This window comes from Eucyclogobius newberryi, unplaced genomic scaffold (genome assembly GCF_026437365.1).
Source record: "Eucyclogobius newberryi isolate DKJ021-1_F unplaced genomic scaffold, fEucNew1.0.hap1 SCAF_4, whole genome shotgun sequence".
NCBI lineage: Eukaryota > Metazoa > Chordata > Actinopteri > Gobiiformes > Gobiidae > Eucyclogobius > Eucyclogobius newberryi.
In genome coordinates, this window is record NW_027316056.1 from 41930604 (window position 1) to 41952540 (window position 21937).

The 21937-nt window shown below is 41.4% G+C and overlaps 1 protein-coding gene across 1 annotated transcript; it reads left to right on the plus strand.

Annotated features, from left to right (window-relative positions):
* Nucleotides 1-4075: 4075 nt before the first annotated feature.
* Nucleotides 4076-20927, plus strand: LOC140378050 (uncharacterized). The gene is made up of 7 exons (XM_072463681.1): nucleotides 4076-4324; nucleotides 10104-10433; nucleotides 11493-11990; nucleotides 12880-13207; nucleotides 14197-14377; nucleotides 19213-19383; nucleotides 20604-20927. Exons 1-7 carry the CDS (start codon nucleotides 4076-4078, stop codon nucleotides 20791-20793), a joined length of 1947 nt encoding a protein of 648 aa, XP_072319782.1. The 3' UTR covers nucleotides 20794-20927.
* The last annotated feature ends 1010 nt before the right edge of the window (nucleotides 20928-21937 follow it).

Here is a 21937-nt window from a genome sequence, read left to right on the forward strand (position 1 = left end):
TTTTTTACATCTATTTTCTGCCTCTTTTGTTCTCTGCGTTACAAGTTCTTTATATAGTACTTTTTCTTCTTTTCACATGTGTTTTCTATTCCTTTGGTTTTCCATGGCTTTGTTTTATAAATCTCCTTTATCTTGATTTGTTGCAGGACAGTTGTTATGATGCAGCTCAATAAATCTGTGCAGGAAAGCATCATGTGCCACATCCACGTCTGTAGTTGAGTCACTTTCACTCCATCTTTGAGCACAAAGATCCTTCTGGAATGTTTCCATGTTTTCTGCCTTCTAAGTTTAGAGTGAGTCTGTGTCTGATTTCTCTTCCTAAAGACATTTTGAAACACTGTAAATACGGGCAGGTGGTCACTTCTATCACAAATGAACAGAGCCCTCCAAATGTTTCCTTCTGTTCTGTCAGTAAAAGTATGATCTATCAGTGTTGGCGTTTGCCTTGTTATCGGGCTTCTCTTATTGACATGGAATTGATCAAATCTGAGCTTGTTTTCAGTTGAAGTGGATTTACCAAGTCTAGATTAAAGTCTCCACCTGCTATTTGGACTTTGTCTGTGCCCGTCTTATTCAACATTTCTTCCATTTTCTCTTTAAAGGTGGTCACATTTGTTCCCGGTGGTCGACACACACAACTAAGCATTACATGTTTTAAACTTCACTTTCCACCGTGACACTTTCCAAAACATGATCAATAATGTGTGACGTCTGTTTTGCAGTCGTACTTCTTAATGTTTGATCCGTACACGAGGCCACTATTGTTCCTATTTGTTGTCTAAAAGTCAGAACTTGGAGATTGACTTGTGCCACTTTGTGCTTCTGAAGCCACGTCTGTGATACGGCGTCACATTCAGTTTGTTCAAAGACTTCAGAACATGTTTTATAGAGGAGAGTTTTTCCAGAGGCTTCTGCTGTTAAAGTGTGTGACTGACAAAGGCCCTTGAGGATCGACTCTGGTGTTCAATGGTTCCTCCCAGTAATATTCACATTTCATTTACAGATTGTTCTAGCAGTTTGTTTCAGGCTCAATGTCATTCTCAGTATCAGACGTCCTGTGTTCAGTCTGTGAAGAGACATGGACATTAGTCCCATTTATCATTTGATGCATGTTGTTTTCTTCTGTCTTTAGTCCATTGTCCTCAGTGTCTCTGTCCTCTGTGTCTCTGCCCTCTGTGTCTCTGTCCTCAGTGTCTCTGTCCTCAGTGTCTCTGTCCTCAGTGTCTCTGTTCTGTTGTGTGTTCACAAGTTTCACTTTTATTTATTAAATGAACTCAACAAATCTAAGATAAGTTTCTGTATTCCTCAAGAGGAGCTTCATAATGAACTCAACAAAATGCCATTTTACAAAACTCATAAAGAGTCAGATCAGGTTCATTTTTATCTTCTGATATATTTATAAACTAGTTTATTATGAACAAGGTCAAGATGGGAAAAAAGTCAAAACTCATTTTCTAAAAAACAGTTTGAACTTTGAGTTTTAATGGTGTTGTTTATTTGAGCTCATTCATTGGTCACTGCAGCTCAGCCTCAGTCCTGCTCTCAGTGACCAAAACTCTCACTGGTTTAGTTCACTTTGTGTTTGGGTCCACAATCTGGGACTGAAGAGCTGTGGATGTTCCAAAACCACACTATATATTTAAACACGACAACGTCCTCAACGTGACAGAAAAGCAAATACATCAACACGTTTGTGGACTGTCCTACTTAGTGTTGGAATATCTCACCACACAGAGTTTAATCGCTCTGCTTACAGTTCAAGGTAATAGTGTTATACATGTATGACAAAAATACTGGTCTGATTCCTGCAGCTTTCTATCCATGTATCAGTCAAAGACACCTGATGCTCTTAGCTTTAATTACCTCAAAAAAGGACTTTTCCACCAATTATACTTTAGCACTGACTTATTGATTAATCTATGAAGTTGTTGGATTATGTATCATATTCTGAAAACCATGTCATCCAACATGCACTCTGGGGTGGTGAGCATCTTAAGACTATATTTGTGATCTTGTGAAACACTTTAGATGTAACAAATCGCGATTATAAGTTTATTGCTCATAACGCAGCTGGCTTTGATAACCACTTACTGTTGGAATATTTCACCACACAGAGTTGAATTCCTCTGCTTACAGTTAAAGGTAGTATTTTTGTACATGTAAAACAAAACAAAATTCAAACAATGCTGGTCTGATTGTTATACCTCAGGCTGGCGGCGAGACGAGAGCTCTTAGCGAGCACCGCGCACAACATGTCTGAATGAAGCATAATAAGCTTAACATTTACGCCCGGGAGTGTTAGCTGCAGGTGAGGGCGGTGAGGTGGCGTCCATGCCCCATTTACTAAGAGGCGGACTCCGGACCGGAGACGAGCTCCGTCTCGTCCAGAACCTCTGACGTGAAACTTTGGAGTGAACAGTGTGCGGCCCTGAGCAGCCTCAGTTAGAGATGAGCAGGTTTGAAGCTCTCTCTCCCTCTCCAAACACATGCAGCCCGTGCATCATCATGTGTGAGATCAATCGTGACTCGTGAGGTCTGTTTTACTTTGACTTCTTAACGTGCAATGAGAGGAACGTTAAGGTTTATGCATGTTAGGTCCATCAGCCAATCACATCGCAGCATTGTTTCATGCAGGAGTCCAGTGTGTGACGTTCTGATCAGAACAAACATTTACATTCTAATTCACTTTTAATAGAGCAATAAAACATTTCAATTTATTTAAAAAGCACCATTAGACTATATGTTATAAATTATAATAAATTGATAGTGTAAAATAACCAGACATATTATAATTAGGTCTGTTATACAATAATATTATATATTTTTATATCAAAGTGGCGAAGTTGCAGAAACGCAGTCTCTTCACTACAGCTGGGTTTGGACCTTCACTTCTCGTTCTGTTCATTCTCTGGGAATTACATTTTTGTACTGTGCAGTTTTATGAGCGTTATCAAGCAATGCTTATGCCATTTGTTTAATTTAATATAACTTGTTTTGTCACTTTGGCAAGAAGGAACAGTTGGGAGCAGTAAAAGATAAATTAGTAATGAAAACTATTACTTTTACATTTTCAGTTAAATAGAGAATGTACATTTTAACTTATATCAATTATGTCTTATTTGTAGTTCTGCTGATGTTTGGTCAGTTTGTACTAGACCTTCCTTGTGTCATGTTATGATGAGTGAACGCTATTGCAGTCCATTCCACCATGTTAAGTGGTGATTGCTTTAATTGTCTAATAAGAACATTAGTTATTAATGTTAATTAGTATTAACAAATACACTGTGGCCCTCCAGTGGTTCATAGTTCTGTATGATATTTAACTTGGTATTCAACAAATAGATGTTCAACAAATGTATGTTTTAGGTACATTTATTTTGTTATGAAAACAATTTGACCATAATTATATTTCATAGCCAGTATTGTATTGAGTATTTAAGTACACTAATGTATTACTAACTGGCTTTAGTCATTTTAGTCATCTGGCACAGTTTCATCTCATCATTTTATAGCATTAAAACCTCAACATTTTACTCTTACTCTAGTAAGTTTAGTAACTTTCGGCTGGACCACATTAAAATGCACCAGAACACACAAAAAAGATCAGAAAATCTGGCTGTAGACCCTTAGAGCCCACAAATACGCCCAAAAACATATCTGGGAGGTGTGTTATTTGTACAGGGAGTAGAGGTGATGTCAGCAGAATACCAAGTTGCATTGTGGGATTTAAGTTATCAATATTTGAGCTCGTGAGGTGCTGAGAATAAACCTAGATGGCAAACGGATGCCCTGGCGTTTTATTGCACTTTGTTTGCGTTGAAGAAAGTTCCCATATGTGAATTGTTCAGTGACAATGGCAATAAAACTGATTCTGATGACATGGTGAGCGGCCCCCAAAAATGTTTTCGCTTAGGGCCCCCTGAAGACTTGGGCCGGCCCTGCCTCCGCCGCCTCGCCGCCACGCCGGAACGCTCCCGCCGCCCGGCAGCCCACGCCACAGACACTCCGTGCTCAACGCCTCGCGCTCGCAGCTGCAGCAGATGTTTGCCAAACTCATGAACAAGAACAACAGCTAATGCAGGAACGGCGGACTGTGGAAGGGTCCCGGACTGTGGAAGGGTCCCGGACTGTGGAAGGGTCCCGGACTGTGGAAGGGTCCCGGACTGTGGAAGGGTCCCGGACTGTGGAAGGGTCCCAGACTCTGGAAGGGTCCCGGGACGCAGCGGCAAACAAGCAAAGCCAAAACGCGCACAGCAAACATTCAACACGCAACTGCACCGACGTCACCCAGAGTCGTCAGCCGGCTCGTTACGACAGGAAGAGAGTTAGAGCCATAAATCTGGCTTTATGGAAATATTATATTATATCTTATCTTCATTGCCAGTTTAAGTAACAAATGCCTCATATGGTTGTTAGTGGACATTATCTTAATACTTTAGTAAGTGTTTTATGAAAGACCTAATACCGTAATTAATAACTTGCATACCAATTACCACTTGGTTAGCAATTAAAATTTGGTCCTTAAATTAAAGAGTTACCAAAGTATTTATATATCTGGCATATTTTTCGGTTTTAATTATTATCTATGTTGAAACAAAACAAATGTTGGGTTTTGAAACAATCTGGTTAAATTACATAGTTCCAATGAACAGAAAAAAATGTTGAATATTTTTTTGAATATAATATAATGTCATTTAATATTCTATTTTATTTTATGTTTCAACTGTCTGTGTTTAAATCCAGTCACCTCAAAGTAAAACCTGAGATTCTTGGTCCTCAGACATTGAGCTGAATCCACAGAGATGATGGAGTTTGTTGGGACAAACCTGTTCAGTCCGGTCGGGCCGAGACTCAAACCAATGATCTTCTGTAAAACTACAACACAGATTAAATATAACATAATTAATAAAACTGGACTGACTTCTCCTGTCGTAATGTTCTGGCTGATGCTTTAAAGACCTGAGAGAGAGTCCGGCTCTAGTGAGGATATATTTCATCGTTTACATGTCCGTGACTGTCGACCCTGTGACGTATTCAGAGTTTCGGGGTTCAAGCACCGTCCCTACTCTTTAGCATTTTATAATTCACAAAACAACACGCACAATAATTCTATTTATTTAAAGACGTTTCCTTTTATGTCGCGATAGACGGATATATCGGGCCAATATTTACACTTTTTGGCCTTAAATATTCAGCAGAGGAATGACGTAAAGCTTCATTTTGACACTTTATTGCTTTATTGTTATTGACCGGTTGTAAAAAAGGGTTGTGAATGTACAAAAAAAATTCTATTGATATAATTTTTCGTTATTATAATCTGTTTTATGTAGATCAGTGCACGGCAGAGGCAGTTATTGAGCTTTTAGTCATTTAAATCTCACATTATAAAAATCAGCATCGGTCATTGACGATCTGGACTTTTTTTTTTAAGGGACATCACTTTATTTCTGACCCCACGACGTTGCATTCATGCCACAAAACCCGCTAGCGTCTTGAAATTAGCTTTGCTGCGTTTTCTTTTACTCCATGCAGCTCCGTTGCCAGCAGGGGGCGCTTGTCTCCTTCTATTGTGGCCGAGTTGAAGAACAGAAATGTACATTAGACCCCGAGTTGTCCAAGGCCGCTCTGCGTCTGCGTCCCAGGACTGACCACGAGCCGAGCGTCCATCACCGCCGCTCAGTACCAAACGCCGAGGAGGAAAGTCCCAAAAAAACGAGGAACTCTTTCATGCAATAAACTCCTGAAACGGCCGCCGCGCGAAGCTTGAAGTTGCACACGCCGTAAAGTCGACGGGAGGTGAAAACGCGAGAGCGAAAACGAACTGCGACGAAGGAGGAGCGGACTTCTGCCAGACTGTTACACAAATATATAGCCTTTTTTTTTTTTTTCGTCAGATGTGAAAACGTGTCTCGAGGAATGCAGGTCGTCCTCGAAAAACTGTTTGAAGTCTGTGTTCCAACGCGAAAATCACTCGAGCAATATGTGTTTTTTTTCTTTTTTTTTACGTCACTCGAATGCATCGCTTCTTTGACACGAGCTCGAAACACACACAAAGCGAATGTGAAAAGGGAAGTACGGTGGCCCGAAGGAGCACACACGGGGAAAAGCAAAAACAAAAAACCTGTTCTTTTGACTTTCAAACTGAACAAAACCATATTTAACATCTGATACGAACATTTTATTGCTAAATATATGACGTAGTGTAGAGACATGTATCTAAAGTGGTGGCCGTAGTTCAGATGGTAGAATTGTTGGAGAAGGCGTGGCACACTGTTGTTGTGTCCTTGGGCGGGGCGCTTCACTTTGCTGATGAATGGCTGAATGAGCAGGTGATCGTTGGAGGTCACAAAAGATGCAATTCTCCGTCAGTCTGCCCCAGGACAGCTGTGACTGTAACGAACGAGTGAATGAATTACACACTTTTTTATTACATTTAACATTTACATTTAAATATGGACAAAATATTATATACACAATGTTAAATGGGATAAATATTAATGAATGGTGCTAAGAAAATAACAAAAATCACCTGTTATTTATGAGTTCAGAGGTGAATTCTACAGCCATATTGGTTTCAGGCTTATATTTTGGAATCCATAGTGAAACAGTTCAACTTTTATGATTTGTCGACAGATATTTAGCTGTGTCCGTTTTTCTAGAGGTCAAAAAGGGAAACAAAAACTGAAACACTAGAATGGAATACAAAAGAGTTAACTGTGAATCCAAAATGCGTTCTCATATTATAGAGCCATTTGCCGGTTTTATGAATAGAATCTAAACTATGGCGTATACATATTGTAAATTGTAAAAAAAGAAAAGAATCGTCTTCCAAAATATTGAGTTGTTTTGGCAAAAGTCCACGCTTTTTTTTGAACTTTATCACTTTATTTGTAAGTCGCAGGTTGCAACGTCTGTAAAACACATCCGTAGTAGGATATTTGCACAAGAAAATGATAATGTAAAACAAACTCGTTATGACGCATTATAATGTATTATTTTTATTATTAGATTAGGGACAATATAAGGGAGTAAATGAGAAATATTGATATCATTTTTAATATATATTTTTTAATTGTAAATGTTTTTATTATTTTTATTTAATCTCCATTTTTGTCATTAATGTTATTTCTTTCATCATATAATTCATCTTCTTTTATTTTCTTTTATTCTATTTATGGATTGTTTGAAATTTTTTAGGTGTATTTTTCATTTGTTTGGAATATTTTTTTCAACACAAGCAGTTTTGATCTTTGTTTCTAAAAGTTAAAGTCACTGAAAGTCTTTAGCTCTTGAGTAGAAAAGGACCGTGAACCGGAGACTGAGAAGCGCTTAAACTTATTTCTTTATTTTTTGAATCAAGGGCTTTTGTCTTGAACGTGAATGAAACGTTTTGTCCGTGTCCAGAACATTGGGATCAGAAAGTAATGAGTAATCCAGGCCCAAAGAACTAGTGGACTTCAGTCAAATGTGCTGTTCTTCACATGTTTTTACTCTCAAATCGCTGTTAATATTCATTATATTCATCGTATTCATACACTACGTCTAAAAAGTGGAAGACAATGCAACACTAGATGCTAATTTCAATGAAAATTCACTTAAGACAAGTTACTACTGCGTGAAATATATTCCTTGTTGCTTCGGTTGTTCCTTGTTGTGGCCCGTGAACGTCAGGCTGTTAGCCCGTTAGCTTCTAGCCATTAGCTGCTAGCCGTTAGCCGCCAGCTGTTAGCCGTTAGCTCAGGCGGGTGTTTGGAGCTCCTCACTGTTACTTTTTCTCAAAGGGCTACATTCAAATATGCACCGCTCGTCCATCCAACCGTCCATCCGATGCTGCTTCTGACCGAGTTCAAACCACCGCGCGAATGTACCGCGAGCTGCTAACGTTTACTTTGCACGCTTTGTTTACACGCCACGCGCTGAGGTTCAGATTGGATGGTGGAGCGTTTTCAGTCAGCAGGCCGTGTCCATGATCCACAGGGGCTTTACAAGACTCTCCGGGTTCACCACAAACGGTCAAACCAGAGGATTCCCCGTCACCGCCTTTGTGTGTGTTACCAAAATAAAATGGTAAAACTGAAGTGCACGAATGAGAGATACGTTTCTATTGGTGGAAAGGGAGAAACCAGTGACTCTTGTTTCCATACAAAACCAAATAATACTCGGATTCTATTTGGTGTTAATGATTTTGGAGTAGATTGGGGGAATGGGGGACTTTCAGTGTTGCAACGCAAGTAGATACAGAAGAAAAGAACTGAAAACACTCTTAATAGAGAAAAAAAACTCTTATAAACAAAACTCCTATGGACAGAACCTCTCATATTCTTAATAGGGAATAGAGAGAAAATTTAAATTTAAATTGAAAAACAAAAAGATAAATAAAATAAAAAGACAAAAATAAGCTAACATAAGACAAAAATAATACTAATCATAGACATACACTTGGTCTAACAAACATATGCACCGAAACAAAAATATTAATTCTGGAAAATTGACTTTTGAATTGAATTTTAACTGAGGATTGATTTCAATGCCTTGTCACTATTGCAAATATCAAAACGTTGGTATTGATTGTCTGTCACAACCATGAATGGACTTAGACATGTCAAAAACTAAATCATGCTACAATTTCCTTCATTATTTGTAATCATTGAGATTAAGAACCTCCTAATTAAAAGAACAGATGAAGAGTGAACATCAGGAGAGTTTGTAGCTCTCTGTAGTTTGACCACGATTTAAACAAAAACGCCGCGTCCGACTGGAAACGTCTGTGATTCCTTTGTAAATATTTCAAGACATATTTTTATTGTATTTGTTTTAATTATTCGAGGCAGTGTAAAGTCAGAAGACGATTGAATTTTCCTGTTCTGGAAAGTTTGTATGAATCGCCCGCTGCCCTTGACAAGGGAATGACATTGTTCCCATAATGTTATCGCCTCATTACTGACAGATTACACAATATTCCAATATTCCAACAGATTACACAATATTCCAACAGAAATCCTGGTTGCATCCGCGTGGTTCCTTCCTCTAAATGGTTCCTCTAGCGGTGATTCTGCAGCCCATAGTTCCCCTCCCCGCGCACCACGTGATTGTTCTGACCAATCAGTGCAGTGGGCTCGAGTGGACCAAAACAAAAGGATTAAAAACTGTTGGATTTCGAATTGAGAAAAGGTTGATGTAAATAGACAACAATTTCCACAAAATCCAACCTTTCAGAAAGCTGTAGGTCCCTGTCAACCTTTGCGCTATGGATTTTAATTTTTATTTCTTTGCTGTAGTACCACCACCTGGCCTATAGTCCAACTCGCGACAGGGGGTCGGAGACATACTTTTGCAATCATCTTTCTCCACTTTATATGATAATTTTTTTGCCACTTTCAGCACATTTGCGGATTCCATTCACATTTGCTGAGCTACCCACACTGCATTGTACATTATTCTTCTGTATATGAACGCCCCGTGTAAATTCAAGGCAATAAGAGCAAGGTTGGGTGTCACTTTTCACTTGTAAAATACATGTAAGCATTTCTTTTCTACCACATGTATCACTGTACAGTAACTGCTTGTATAATTTCAGGCTTAAAAAAACGCATGTATTTGAAACATTTTTGTAAACCCGGCGATAAAGCGTGTACAGAGCTGTAGAAAGCCATGTCCGGAGTGGCAGTAAGCGCTGAATCGCATGTTTGTACAGGCCGTTTGTGAATATCTCCGGAGGGAAACACTTGAACACATCGACTGCGTGCTGTCAAGAAGAAACTGCAATGCATTTTTTGTGCCTTTTATATCAATGTATGTAATCTAGACAATCTTTACGAGCTCGTGTACAACCAAACTACGATGAAATAAACAGATTTGGGGCAAATACAATGTTTGTTCATCGGTTTGTTTTATGTTGGCAGCGTGGTTCTTCTGTTTCCTGCCTCTCAGTGTGGTTTAAACTCTTGATCCTTCCAAAACCCTCATGTCTCTCTCTGTGCCATGGTGAAGGAATGTGTTGTGTGGGTGTATGAATGTATGTCAAGCTTTTGTGCGAATCCAATGTTGTTCAAAGTTCTTCACATTTCGTCCTCAGTTGTCTAATACTTCTCTCCATCACCCAGGCGGCGGTGGCGGTGTCTCCCACAGAGAAGACACCCTCTCCCACGTCGCCAGACTATCGCACCAAAGGCCTGGACGACGAGAAGCAGCACTTCCACATCCTGCCTCAGCTCCAGGCTAAACGCGCCGACTTCCTCACCGTGGTGCTCACCGGGACGTTACCGGCGCGCCGCAGCTTTGCCGCTCCGGAAGACGTCCCAGAAGCTCCGGGTCCACGCGACGACGACGTGACGAAGAGCGAGTCCAACAGCGAGGCCAGCCAGAAGAGCACGGAGAGGAGCCAGGAGGCGGCCCACTCCACGCTCATGGCAGAGGACCAGAAGGGGCCCAAGGTTTGTAAGAGGCATCTTCTGCATTTAGACAGGTATTGTGCTGTTGCGACTGAACAGTTGCCTCCGAGTTTCAGTCAAAGATCTCTGTCCAGGTTAATAGGGGGATTCGTCAGCAGGGTCAGTATATCGTGTGTCAGGGAAATGAACCTTAACCCCAATGCTTGAATTTATCAGTTCACTTTATTTTGTGAAGCGCATTGTCATAAATTCTCGCACACCTTTGATTTGAACTAAGATAGACTCCGATGCCTTGCCGAGGTTGTGTTCTTCCCAAGATATGTTTTGGTCCAGTCTTGGGTGTCATTTGTTTCTTTGTCTCCTTCTTGTCCTCTTGCCATCAATTTATCCTTCCAGAACATAGGTACAGAGGTTTTGGGCCCTGGTAATATGGCCAAAGTACTGTAGTTTCCTTTTCCTTACGGTTGATATTAGCTCCTGCTCTGCCCCCATTTCCTTCAAGACTATCTCATTTGTTCTGTGGGCAGTCCATATGATCCTGTGATCCTCAGCACTGTCAGTCTATAGCATGAAGTTAGGAATGCTGCCAGTCTCTGGATGTAGTCAGCATGTTGTAGGCCGTATTGATCTCGCTGCCCTCAGTCAGGCTCTGATCTCATGAGCTCCATCTGCCGTTTGTTCAATAATCGCACACATGTATTTAAATGTTCCACTTCCTCGAGTACCACATCTTGTCATTTGAGGATAAGCTGCTCTGGATCTCTGGTAGCTACGTGATTTTTGTTTTCTCTGTGCGGATTTTGAGCTGGAATTTCCTTCCCTGCCCATACCTGCCTGTCAATACCTGATCCTGGCAGATCTCAGAAGCTAAGCACATCAGGGCCTGGTTAGTGCTTGGATTGATTAAATCAATCCAACCTTTTTTAGCAAGTTCTGGAGTCCTTCTGGTGATGTCGGCAGCTCATGTGAAAACTCAAGCATGTAGACAAACAAATAAGGAAAATCTGCAAGGCCCCGTTCTCGCTCAATCAGTGAATGGAACTGTGACTGTTGGAAAACATATTGAATAGTGCTGAATCTAAATGAGGATGTTTCATTTAGGTTTCAGGTGCAGAGAACGACCAGGATTTGGAGGATGCTTCCAAAACGCTAGTGTTGTTCTCTCCGGGCGACACGCGTAAGTCTCCATCGGGCGGAGACACAGGTCTGGAGCCGGAGCTGGCCACGGCCTGTGCTCTCACGCCCCGAAACGAGCGCATGTTGGTGGGTGAGGCGCTGCTGCTCGAACCCCCTGAAACCGGACGTCTCTCCCCGGCTCTGAGGTCCGATCTGCGGCCCTCCACGCCCATCGCCCCGGCCTCTCCGCCCTTCACCAAAGTGGAGCGAACGTTCATCCACATTGCGGAGACGTCGCACCTCAACGTCATGTCTTCCAACGGACACTCGGCCAAAGACACGGAGGTCATGGCCATTCTGAACCACACGGGAGACGAGGAACAGCCCAAGCTCGACACGAGTCCAGAGCCCATTCCTGCAGAGAATGGACCAGCGTTAGAAGTCCAGTCTGTGACCTTTGTGCTGGACCCAACACAGACACAGGTAAGGAACGAATACTATGCTATGATAAACTGTAGAAGTAAGATGGACAGAAAGGCACATGTATATTGAATTAAAGCGTCCGTCCACATGAAGAGATCTCAGTTATTATATTTTTTTGCGATCTGTTCCAAGCGTACTTACAGCCACTGCAAAATTTTGACAGTTTATGTTGCAAAGGCCACGAAATGACCACGAAAGGGCGCTGAAAGTCAGTATGAGAGTTGACCAGAACAGAGGAAATATACCATCTAGAAAAAATACATCGAAGCACCCAAGGCAGTTTTTAGAGTTTTTAGATCACAGTCTTTTGAAATGATGTTTATTTGTTTTGCTGCTTGTTCTAGTCACTTTTTGAAATGTTGCGCTTCCACTGTTGACCTGCGTTCACTACTGTCCACAACCTCTGAGGAGATGGACCAAATCATGGACAGAACAACGCAGTGGATTCTTCCATGTGGATTAGTTTACACCTTGAATATATAAAGCATAAACTTACCATTTTCTTTGATGACATTATAATCAAATCCATGATGCCCTCGTATCACATACAACAATTATTTAAAAAAAGCGTGGTTCAAAACCTTGGGACAGGATGACATCCGTCTCTAAAACGTTAGTTTGATATGGACTACATTTTTGATTATGATCTAAAAGAGACATTATGCTATTACTATATAATTGACAATTTAATTAATGCAAGAATATTTAATGGCGGTACGTATAAAATTTGTACTAATTGTTTTGGGGTATTTAAGTCATAGTTCTGCTTCCTGTCATTATTAGTGCGTTTAGCTTCTGCAGAACATCAACAGTCAGTAGATTTGGAATAATATCCCAATTTTCAACGTTTCATATTGCCCCAAACGCAAATGACAGTATTCTTTTACAGGAGTCTACAAAGTTAGAAGAGGCAGTGAGTCGCCCTTCAGAGGAGCCGAGCGCGGTGAAACAGGCGGCGGAGGACAGACCTAAACCTCGGAGCAGGATCCCGGTGCTGGTCTCGGAGGAGGACTCCGGCTCGGAGCGTTCCTCTTCGGTGTCGGCCCGGGCGCGTCTCCAGCGGAGGGCCAGGCAGATGGGGCTGGCCAGGATGGTGGTGGAGAAGCAGCAGGGCCGATGGATGGGCCGCAGGAGGGGGCTCTCGGGGACCTCGTCTTCACTTTCCTCTGGGGACGAAGAAAAGCGCAACAACGCTTCAGAGGACGACCACAGCAGAGGTAGGAGAGGCATCTTTATGGAATACAAGCTTTGGCAAAAAGAGAGTCCCTTTTACAGCCAAAGTGGACGCAGAATTAGCCCGGGTAATTTTGGCACTCCCTGGGCATTTGTTTTTACACCAGAAACTCTTCCAACAGAGGTCAAATGCAGAGGACAAATCTGTCTACGGGGACAATAAAGTTCACCTTAGATGGAACGCTCTGTGCCCTTGTGTAGAGAGCTGAAGGTCACTATGTCCTGTGCTCACTAAACATTTACAGCTCGTCCGTCACTCGAATTCAAACTGATTGGGGGAAGCCAGCCTGTTATGCTGCTCCCACAGCTTGGAACTCCAGTCTGAAGTGAAGTTGTGTGAGCTGGTGTCACGGAGGGGTTTTCACTCCATTTGAAAAACATAGAAAGCAAATCTAATGAAAATAGACAGCGCTTGTAAATGTAGTTCTCCTTTTCAATCTTTTATACTGTTTAGTGTAGATGTGTAATGTCTTTTCTACTTCTCAACGGGTTCTTTCCCTGTTCAATAAAGGTTAATAAATAAAGCAGTTAACAATATTCTAATGTTGTTCCACCATCCATAACAACTCTAGTCCAAATGATATCTTTATTTTATTTGTGACATCTCAATATTTATGAGGGACCTTACAACACGTTAAGATGCTTTATTTATTTGTCAATGAACTTTTAGAAGATTTTGGTCCCTCTTCAAAAACATATCAAACCCATACTTGGAGTTGTGTTTACAGGCTGCAGTTGAACTCATTGTTTTGGCCTTTCTTATTCTACACAAACTCATGAAAACACATTAAATCAAGTGGAGTTCTTCTGCATTTCTTGCATCATCTGGTTTTGGCATGAATGAGCGCAGTGTTTAGAGTCAGTGTCTGAATGACCGCTCGGCCCATACCGTGGTCGTGTCCTTGGGCCAGACACGTCACGCACCTTACCTAAGTGTGACTGTGATGTGAGCTCATGTCTGTCTATGGCCCAGACTTCACCTCAGACGAGTCCAAGAGGAGCTCCAGGCTGAGGACCACCGAGGAGTCCAGGGAAGGTCGGAGCAGGATCCCACGGCCGCTCACCCCAGTCAGGAGGCCCGCGTCTGGACTGACCACTGCGGCCAACCCTCCTCAGACGCCAACGGGGGCGAATGCAACCAAAGCTACGAGCGGGTACGTGTGGATGTCGGCGTGGTCTCAGTCGTCCAGGTCGTTCCAAAAGCGAAAGACAATGGAATTCTGTCAACGGGACAAATCCTCAGGTCTAAACTCTGCAGGATGATGACCCGTGAAGGATTCTGCTCAATATGAGTCAGGTGACAGTTCACTTGAGTAGTTCAATAGACTTAACTAAGAACAAACAATCCTGACGGTAACAGCGAGTGTGTTAGTTCCGGTGTAGTTATGGGCGTTATCATAGTTACCAAGTCTGCTTCTTCATAGCAACTATGGATTGCAAATTTTGAGAGTTGCGGGCTGCAGTTTTTGGGCGTCATTGTGTTAAAAAAAATTGACAATTTTTTGTCTTTTTCAATTCAAATTTTCAATTAGTTCATATGTTCAAAAGAATATTTAGGCCCGAGCCCCAGCAGGGCGGAGGGCCTATTGCTCCCGCAACGCTGCCGAAGTACAGTGAACTAGCCCATGCCGAAGGCATGGATCATGCATACTTACTCCTGCTATGACAGAAATAGTCAACAATTAGTGAATGGGCGTAGCCCATTCACTAATTGTTGACAACAGCAGCGCGAAGCGCTGCATTCCTCCAAAAACCCTCTTGGCATCGTCCCGTATGCGAGAATCCATGCCGCAGGCATGGGCCATGCTTGTATCTGCTCAAATCAATGGAAGTCTATGGGGAGTGGGCGGGGCATCCCGACGGAATAGGGAGTGACGAGCGCGTAAGCGCTCGTAATGATGATTCCACCCCATGGCGGCATCGGGAAGGCTTAGAGCTTTCAAACGATGTATCATTTGTTGTTATAGTAAAAACGGCTATATTGTTTTTGCTAAAAATATTATTATTATTTTTCTTGTTCTTCTTCAGCGCTTTGATCTCTAATTTGACCCCCTGAACATGCTCAAAAACTCACCAAACTTTGCCCAAAATTCAGAATCGGCGAAAAATTTTATTTTTTCTGGGCCATTTTTTTTTTCGTTAAAAAATGGCGCGACAGCGCCACCGACAAAAGTCAAAATACATTGCGCCTATGGGAGACGCCCCGAGGTCAACTTTGGCGTAAAGCTACGAAATTCGGGACACGCATTCCTCTCGTGAGGATAAACAAAAAAAATCATTGTGGCCACGCCCCCAAACTTACCCTATGGCCGCCATCTTCCTTTGAAAATGAAAACAAGCTGAGTTAGCCATTTTGTTTACGTCAAACTTTGACGAACTCCTCCTAGGGCGTTTTGCCCACCGACTTCAAAATCGGCGTACGTCCTCTGGACAAGTGGGGCATCTAAAGTTATTCAATTTTTTGAGATACCTTTTACGGTCTGTGTGCGGCGCAGCCGCAAAGTTGGACAACTTATTTTGGAATATTGCAGGTCTAAAAATTGCTCCCATTTGATCAAAACCAGTCCGATTAGGACCAAATTTGAATCAGTTGTTAAACTTTCTAGTTTGGACCAGTTTAGGCTGACAAAATTGAAATGGCAGTGATAGCGCCCCCTACAGAGTGACCTTTAAATTAAAATTGAAGGTCAAAAATTAGTTTTACCAAAATTGTCTAAACTTTACCCAAAATTCTATTTTGCCGTCCCGATCACAAAAGCCAATCACAAAAATGCCTACATTTTTACGCCGTAGTCGTAGCGATGACAGAAACCTCCCATGTTATCCCTATGGGAAAACCACAAAATCTCTCAAATTACCACATTTTTATGTTTTACACTTTAACGAAGTCCTCCTAGTGCGTTTTGCCCACCAACCTCAAAATCGGTGTACGTCCTCTAGACAAGTGGTGTATCTAAAGTTATCCAAATTTTAAGGATAACTTTTACGGTCTTTGTGCGACAGAGCCGCAAACGTTTCCCAGAATTCTGACTATTTGGCCTTCAGAGTGGCCTATAAACAATAGAGTTTTTCCAAATGACATGATATTTTGAACAAAATTCTAATTTGCCATCCTGATCATAAAAGTATGAGAGCCAAAGTCATATTTTGTACGGCGTAACTGTAGCGTTGACAGAAACATCCCATGTTATCCTTATGGGAAAATCGTAGAATCGCTCAAATCACCACATTTTTACGCTTCACACTTTAACAAACTCCTCCTAGGGCGATTGCCCGATCAAGCTCATATTTGGGGAAAATCATCTACACAAACGGGGCATCAAAAGTTATCCATATTTTGATTTTAAGTGGTACGGTCTCTGTGCCGTGGAGCTGCAAATATACTGTCACAAATGGGAAAAACGCCAAATCCTTGAAATGTTCACATTTACGCTTCACACTTTAACAAACTCCTCCGTGGGCAATAGCTCGATCAAGCTTTACTTTGGGAAAAATCATCTACACAAGCGGGGCATCAAAAATTATCCATATTTTTATTCCAAGTGCTACGGTCTCTGTGCGGCGGAGCAGCAAATTTGACTGACACTTGTGTTCATTTGCACTGGATTGGCCATGTCCAATGTGTCGCCGTCTGTCAAGTTCTTTTTTTATTCAACACACAATAAGGGCGCCATCTTTATCAAGTCAAAAGCGCAGAGTCGGAAGGCCGGCGGCCCGCGAGGGCCGTTGGATGCCGCTTGCGGCTTTAATTTTTATTATTTTTCTTGTTCTTCTGCTTTTTGAGCTCTAATTTGACCCCCTGAACAAGCTCAAAAACTCACCAAACTTTACCCAAAATTCAAAATCGGCGAAAAATTTTGTTTTTTCTGGGCCATTTTTTTTTTCGTTAAAAAATGGCGCGACAGCGCCACCGACAAAAGTCAAAATACATTGCGCCTATGGGAGACGCCCCGAGGTCAACTTTGGCGTAAAGCTACGAAATTCGGGACACGCATTCCTCTCGTGAGGACGAACAAAAAAAATCATTGTGGCCACGCCCCCAGACTTACCCTATGGCCGCCATCTTCCTTTGAAAATGAAAATACGCTGTGTTAGTCATTTTGTTCACGTCAAACTTTGACGAACTCCTCCTAGGGCGTTTTGCCCACCAACTTCAAAATCGGCGTACGTCCTCTGGACAAGTGGGGCATCTAAAGTTATTCAATTTTTTGAGATACCTTTAACGGTCTGTGTGCGGCGCAGCCGCAAAGTTGTACAACTTATTTTGGAATATTGCAGATCTAAAAATTGCTCCCATTTGATCAAAACCAGTCCGATTAGTACCAAATTTGAATCAGTTGTTAAACTTTCTAGTTTGGACCAGTTTAGGCTGACAAAATTGAAATGGCCGCGATAGCGCCCCCTACAGAGTGACCTTTAAATTAACATTGAAGGTCAAAAATTAGTTTTACTAAAATTGTCTAAACTTTACCCAAAATTCTATTTTGCCGTCCCGATCACAAAAGCCAATCACAAAAATGCCTAAATTTTTACGGCGTAGTCGTAGCGATGACAGAAACCTCCCATGTTATCCCTATGGGAAAACCGCTAAATCTCTCAAATTACCACATTTTTATGTTTTACACTTCAACGAACTCCTCCTAGTGCGTTTTGCCCACCAACCTCAAAATCGGTGTACATCCTCTAGACAAGTGGTGCATCTAAAGTTATCCAAATTTTAAGGATAACTTTTACGGTCTCTGTGCGACGGAGCCGCAAACGTTTCCCAGAATTCTGACTATTTGGCCTTCAGAGTGGCCTATAAACAATAGAGTTTTTCCAAATGACATGACATTTTGCACTAAATTCTAATTTGCCATCCTGATCATACAAGTATGAGAGCCAAAGTCATATTTTGTACGGCGTAACCGTAGCGTTGACAGAAACATCCCATGTTATCCTTATGGGAAAATCATAGAATCGCTCAAATCACCACATTTTTACACTTCACACTTTAACAAACTCCTCCTAGGGCGATTGTCCGATCAAGCTCATATTTGGGGAAAATCATCTACACAAGCGGGCCATCAAAAGGTATCCATATTTTGATTCTAAGTGCTACGGTCTCTGTGTGGCGGACCCGCAAATATATGTCAGAAATGGGAAAACAGCGAAATCTCTAAAATGACCACATTTTCACGCTTCACACTTTCACCAACTCCTCCTAGGCCGATTGCCCGATCAAGCTCATATTTGGGGAAAATCATCTACACAAATGGGGCATCAAAAGTTATCCATATTTTGATTTTAAGTGCTACGGTCTCTGTGCCGTGGAGCTGCAAATATACTGTCACAAATGGGAAAAACGCCAAATCCTTGAAATGTTCACATTTATGCTTCACACTTTAATGAACTCCTCTGTGGGCAATAGCTCGATCAAGCTCATATTTGGGAAAAATAATCTACACAAGCGGAGCATCAAAAGTTATCCATATTTTTATTCCAAGTGTCACGGTCTCTGTGCGCTGGAGCTGCACATTTGACCGACATTTGTGTTCATTTGCACTAGTTGTCCACATGTCCAATGTGTCGCTGTCTTAGTTCTTAGACAATTGCGTTAGCGCCATCTCTGTAAAATGCAGAGAGCAGAGTCGGAAGGCCGGCGGCCCGCGAGGGCCGTTGGATGCCGCTTGCGGCTTTAATTTTTTTTGTTCTCACTTTTACATGTCTTCAATTGCTTATTTTTTCTTTTCTATTTCTTGGTCTATTCCTCATTTTTTCTTGGTTTAAAATGATTCATCATTTGTGTGTTTAATCTGTTTTTATTTGACATATGACAGTTAAACTCTTGATTTGACTAGTTGTATTGTCTTAAACAAGGACCAGTAGAGACATGTTTTGTACCTGTTTGGCCCTGTAGTTGAGAGCTGTACAGTGCAGCTCCGTTTTTGCTTCTGAAATGTTCCGGATGAATAAAGTGGACTGTATTTGAACCTGTTGATATTCCCAGGTCGCAGAGAGCGCTCATGACCACGCTCAGCTCGCAGCGTAAAGCCGTTAAAGGTGCTCCCGCTCGCTCCTCGTCCGCCTCCGTCCCTCGCTGCAGCGCCGCTTTGTCCGGCAGCGCCCGGACGCCTCTGCGCCTCCTCAGCTCCGCCCACAGCCGCTTCGACAGCCCAAGGTGGAGTAGGAATTACGCGTAGTTGATAATGACGCCATAATGACCGTTATTGTGTTTCATTTTTACAATTTAAGTATTATATTTTATATTTTTGGTTTTGTTTTCATATTCATGTGATTGTCTCGGTACTGAATATCCATTGGTTATTTGTTTTTTAAATGGTTAGCTCACTATTGACATCAGTACTTCCTGTCTAATTCATGTCTCTGGGTTTTCTCTAAGTCTAAAATGAATGAATTGTGATCAGGCAGTGGACAGTGAGTGGTGCTGGAAGTCTCTGACAACATGTTAAAGACTAAACAGGAGAATACTTCACCAAAGGACCAAAGTGTGTTTATAAAGGGACGTGTTTATGTCTCAATGCTAACGCTAATGCTACTCTTGAGGCATAAAGCATTTGAAAATAAACAGCCAATTGCTACTCTGCACATAGAGACATTTTGTTTTTCTATTTGTCTGTATTTTTTGTTATAGCTTAGTCTATTTGGCCAATTATGTTTAATATTTTTTTGATTGATGATGAAGAGAAAGAATTTGACTAGCTTGTTTTCATAATGCTATTAGATAAAGAACTTTGTAAATGACTAAAGTTGGATGTGAAAAATACAGTCAGAAAAAAGGTGTTTATTTAATAATGTCATTAATTTATTAATTTGATTGATAGTGCAAATTCATGTATTAATTTATCAATGTATTAATTTTATTGATAGTGCAACATTTCTGTAACTATGCCAGAATTAGCCAGCAGGTTATTTTTCCACCTGTAGTTCCAGTCCCAGCTTTAAAGTAAGTAATATACCACATTGGTCAGAAGAACTAAAGAACTTTAGACATTTGGGTTGGAGATCAAAGGCATTCTTCAGGTTCAACCTTTTTTTGAAACTAGGGTTGTCACAAAGAATGATACCCAGATATTTATTGATGCCAAAACTAGTAACTAAACTACTCAATTTTACTTTTCCTGAATAGTTTTTGTAAGTTCTACTACTATTATTTCATGACTTTGTCTTTGTTTTTTGCTTTTAATTATTGTGGTATTAACATTTGTATTGAGTCTGGAACCTTTTCCTTAGTATTGAAATTTCAATATTGTGACAACATAAAATGAAACTGACACTTTTAGGATTTAGTCAGTAAAATTAAGTACAAAAAAATAAAAAAATAATTCAAGTATTTTTTTCATCATTTTGTCATTTTTCCTCTGACCCGTCTGTCCACAGCCCTTCGCCTCACCGACCCTCCAGGCAGCCCACGATGCCCATAATCCTACCCAGAAAGCAGGCACTCAACCTGTGCATGAGACGCAGCGTTTCCCAGGACGCCTCCGCATCCCACCCACGGCCCAAAGCAGCGCCCGTCGTCCCCAAAGCCAAACCGCAGCCCAGGGAGAGGTCCACGCCTGCCAGATAATACCCACACCTGTCAGGGTTCGCACGCAGCCCGGAAAACCCGGACGATAAACCGGGAAAAGCTGCGGAAGAGCTGATGTTTAACCAAAGTTATTTATGTGTTTTATAATTGGGATGTAACGGTGCAAAAATAGCTCAACAATGTCTTTAATCACCACTAAATACTTTTTTATTATTGAAGTGTTTGTACGTGCTGGGGCTTGTCATGTCACTCACATTTGCCTCTACAGCAAAACTACCATATTATAATGTCATCATCCAATACAATACATTCTTCAAAATTATTAGCTTTTTAATGAATTGTTCGTTTTGTTTTCATTGTTTTACAGCTTTTCTGTGTTTTTAAAGTCTATACCAGGAATTTCATGGTCATAAGCATTTAAATGGCTCGTAAACAACTTTCAACTTAGCAGCGGTTGTTTTTGGCCCCATTTGAACTGACTTCCTTTCCCTTTGCACTGTTTTCTATATCTTCTGATAAGGTAAGTAATGAGTCCAAAATTTTCAAAAAGCCAAAATATTACAAGATAAAGGACCTATAAGACCACAGACCACTATATTTGTTCTGTTAGCACAACGTTACATCCCTGTATTTTTACTTTTGCGTTTTGTATGAATATCTACTGTGAGAAACTCGTGAGGACCCGCTCCAAAGCTGCAGGATCGGGCCTTTGACTCTTCTGGACGGTGAATAATCAGTCTGGGGACAGAAACACTCAGACCTCTTTGTTTTTCATGGCGGCCATGTTCCCTCTTCAGTCACTTAAGGACCGCTCAGTCTGCGTCCACACAACACGTTTGCACTCAATGACATCGCACGACGGAAACAATCTGATCATAAATGTCACTGAAAGCTGCAGATGCTTAACTGCTTTACTTTCTGTCCTTGTAGAGAGAAAAGGTCCCTCAGAACTGTAAGTGCCTCATTAGCGTTTGATTTGTGCCGGGGTTTGATGAGGCTGTTGTAGACTGAAGGGAGGTTGTATCTCAGACCATTCCTGTTTAAAGAAGGGTTTTCTTTCTTGACCAAATGGCCTACATCACTCCTTTTGCAAACCGTCCCCGCTCCTGCTTATGTGTAATGATTATATTACAGATTATCAATGCCGCTGCTCAAACCATCTCATCAGATTGAAAATGACCTT

Coding starts and splice junctions, on each gene's coding strand:
- LOC140378050 (XM_072463681.1), top strand. CDS start 4,076: ATGCAGGAACGGCGGACTGTGGAAGGGTCCCGGACTGTGGAAGGGTCC. Junction 11,991..12,879: donor TGGACCCAACACAGACACAG/GTAAGGAACGAA, acceptor ATTCTTTTACAG/GAGTCTACAAAGTTAGAAGA. Junction 13,208..14,196: donor AGAGGACGACCACAGCAGAG/GTAGGAGAGGCA, acceptor TCTATGGCCCAG/ACTTCACCTCAGACGAGTCC.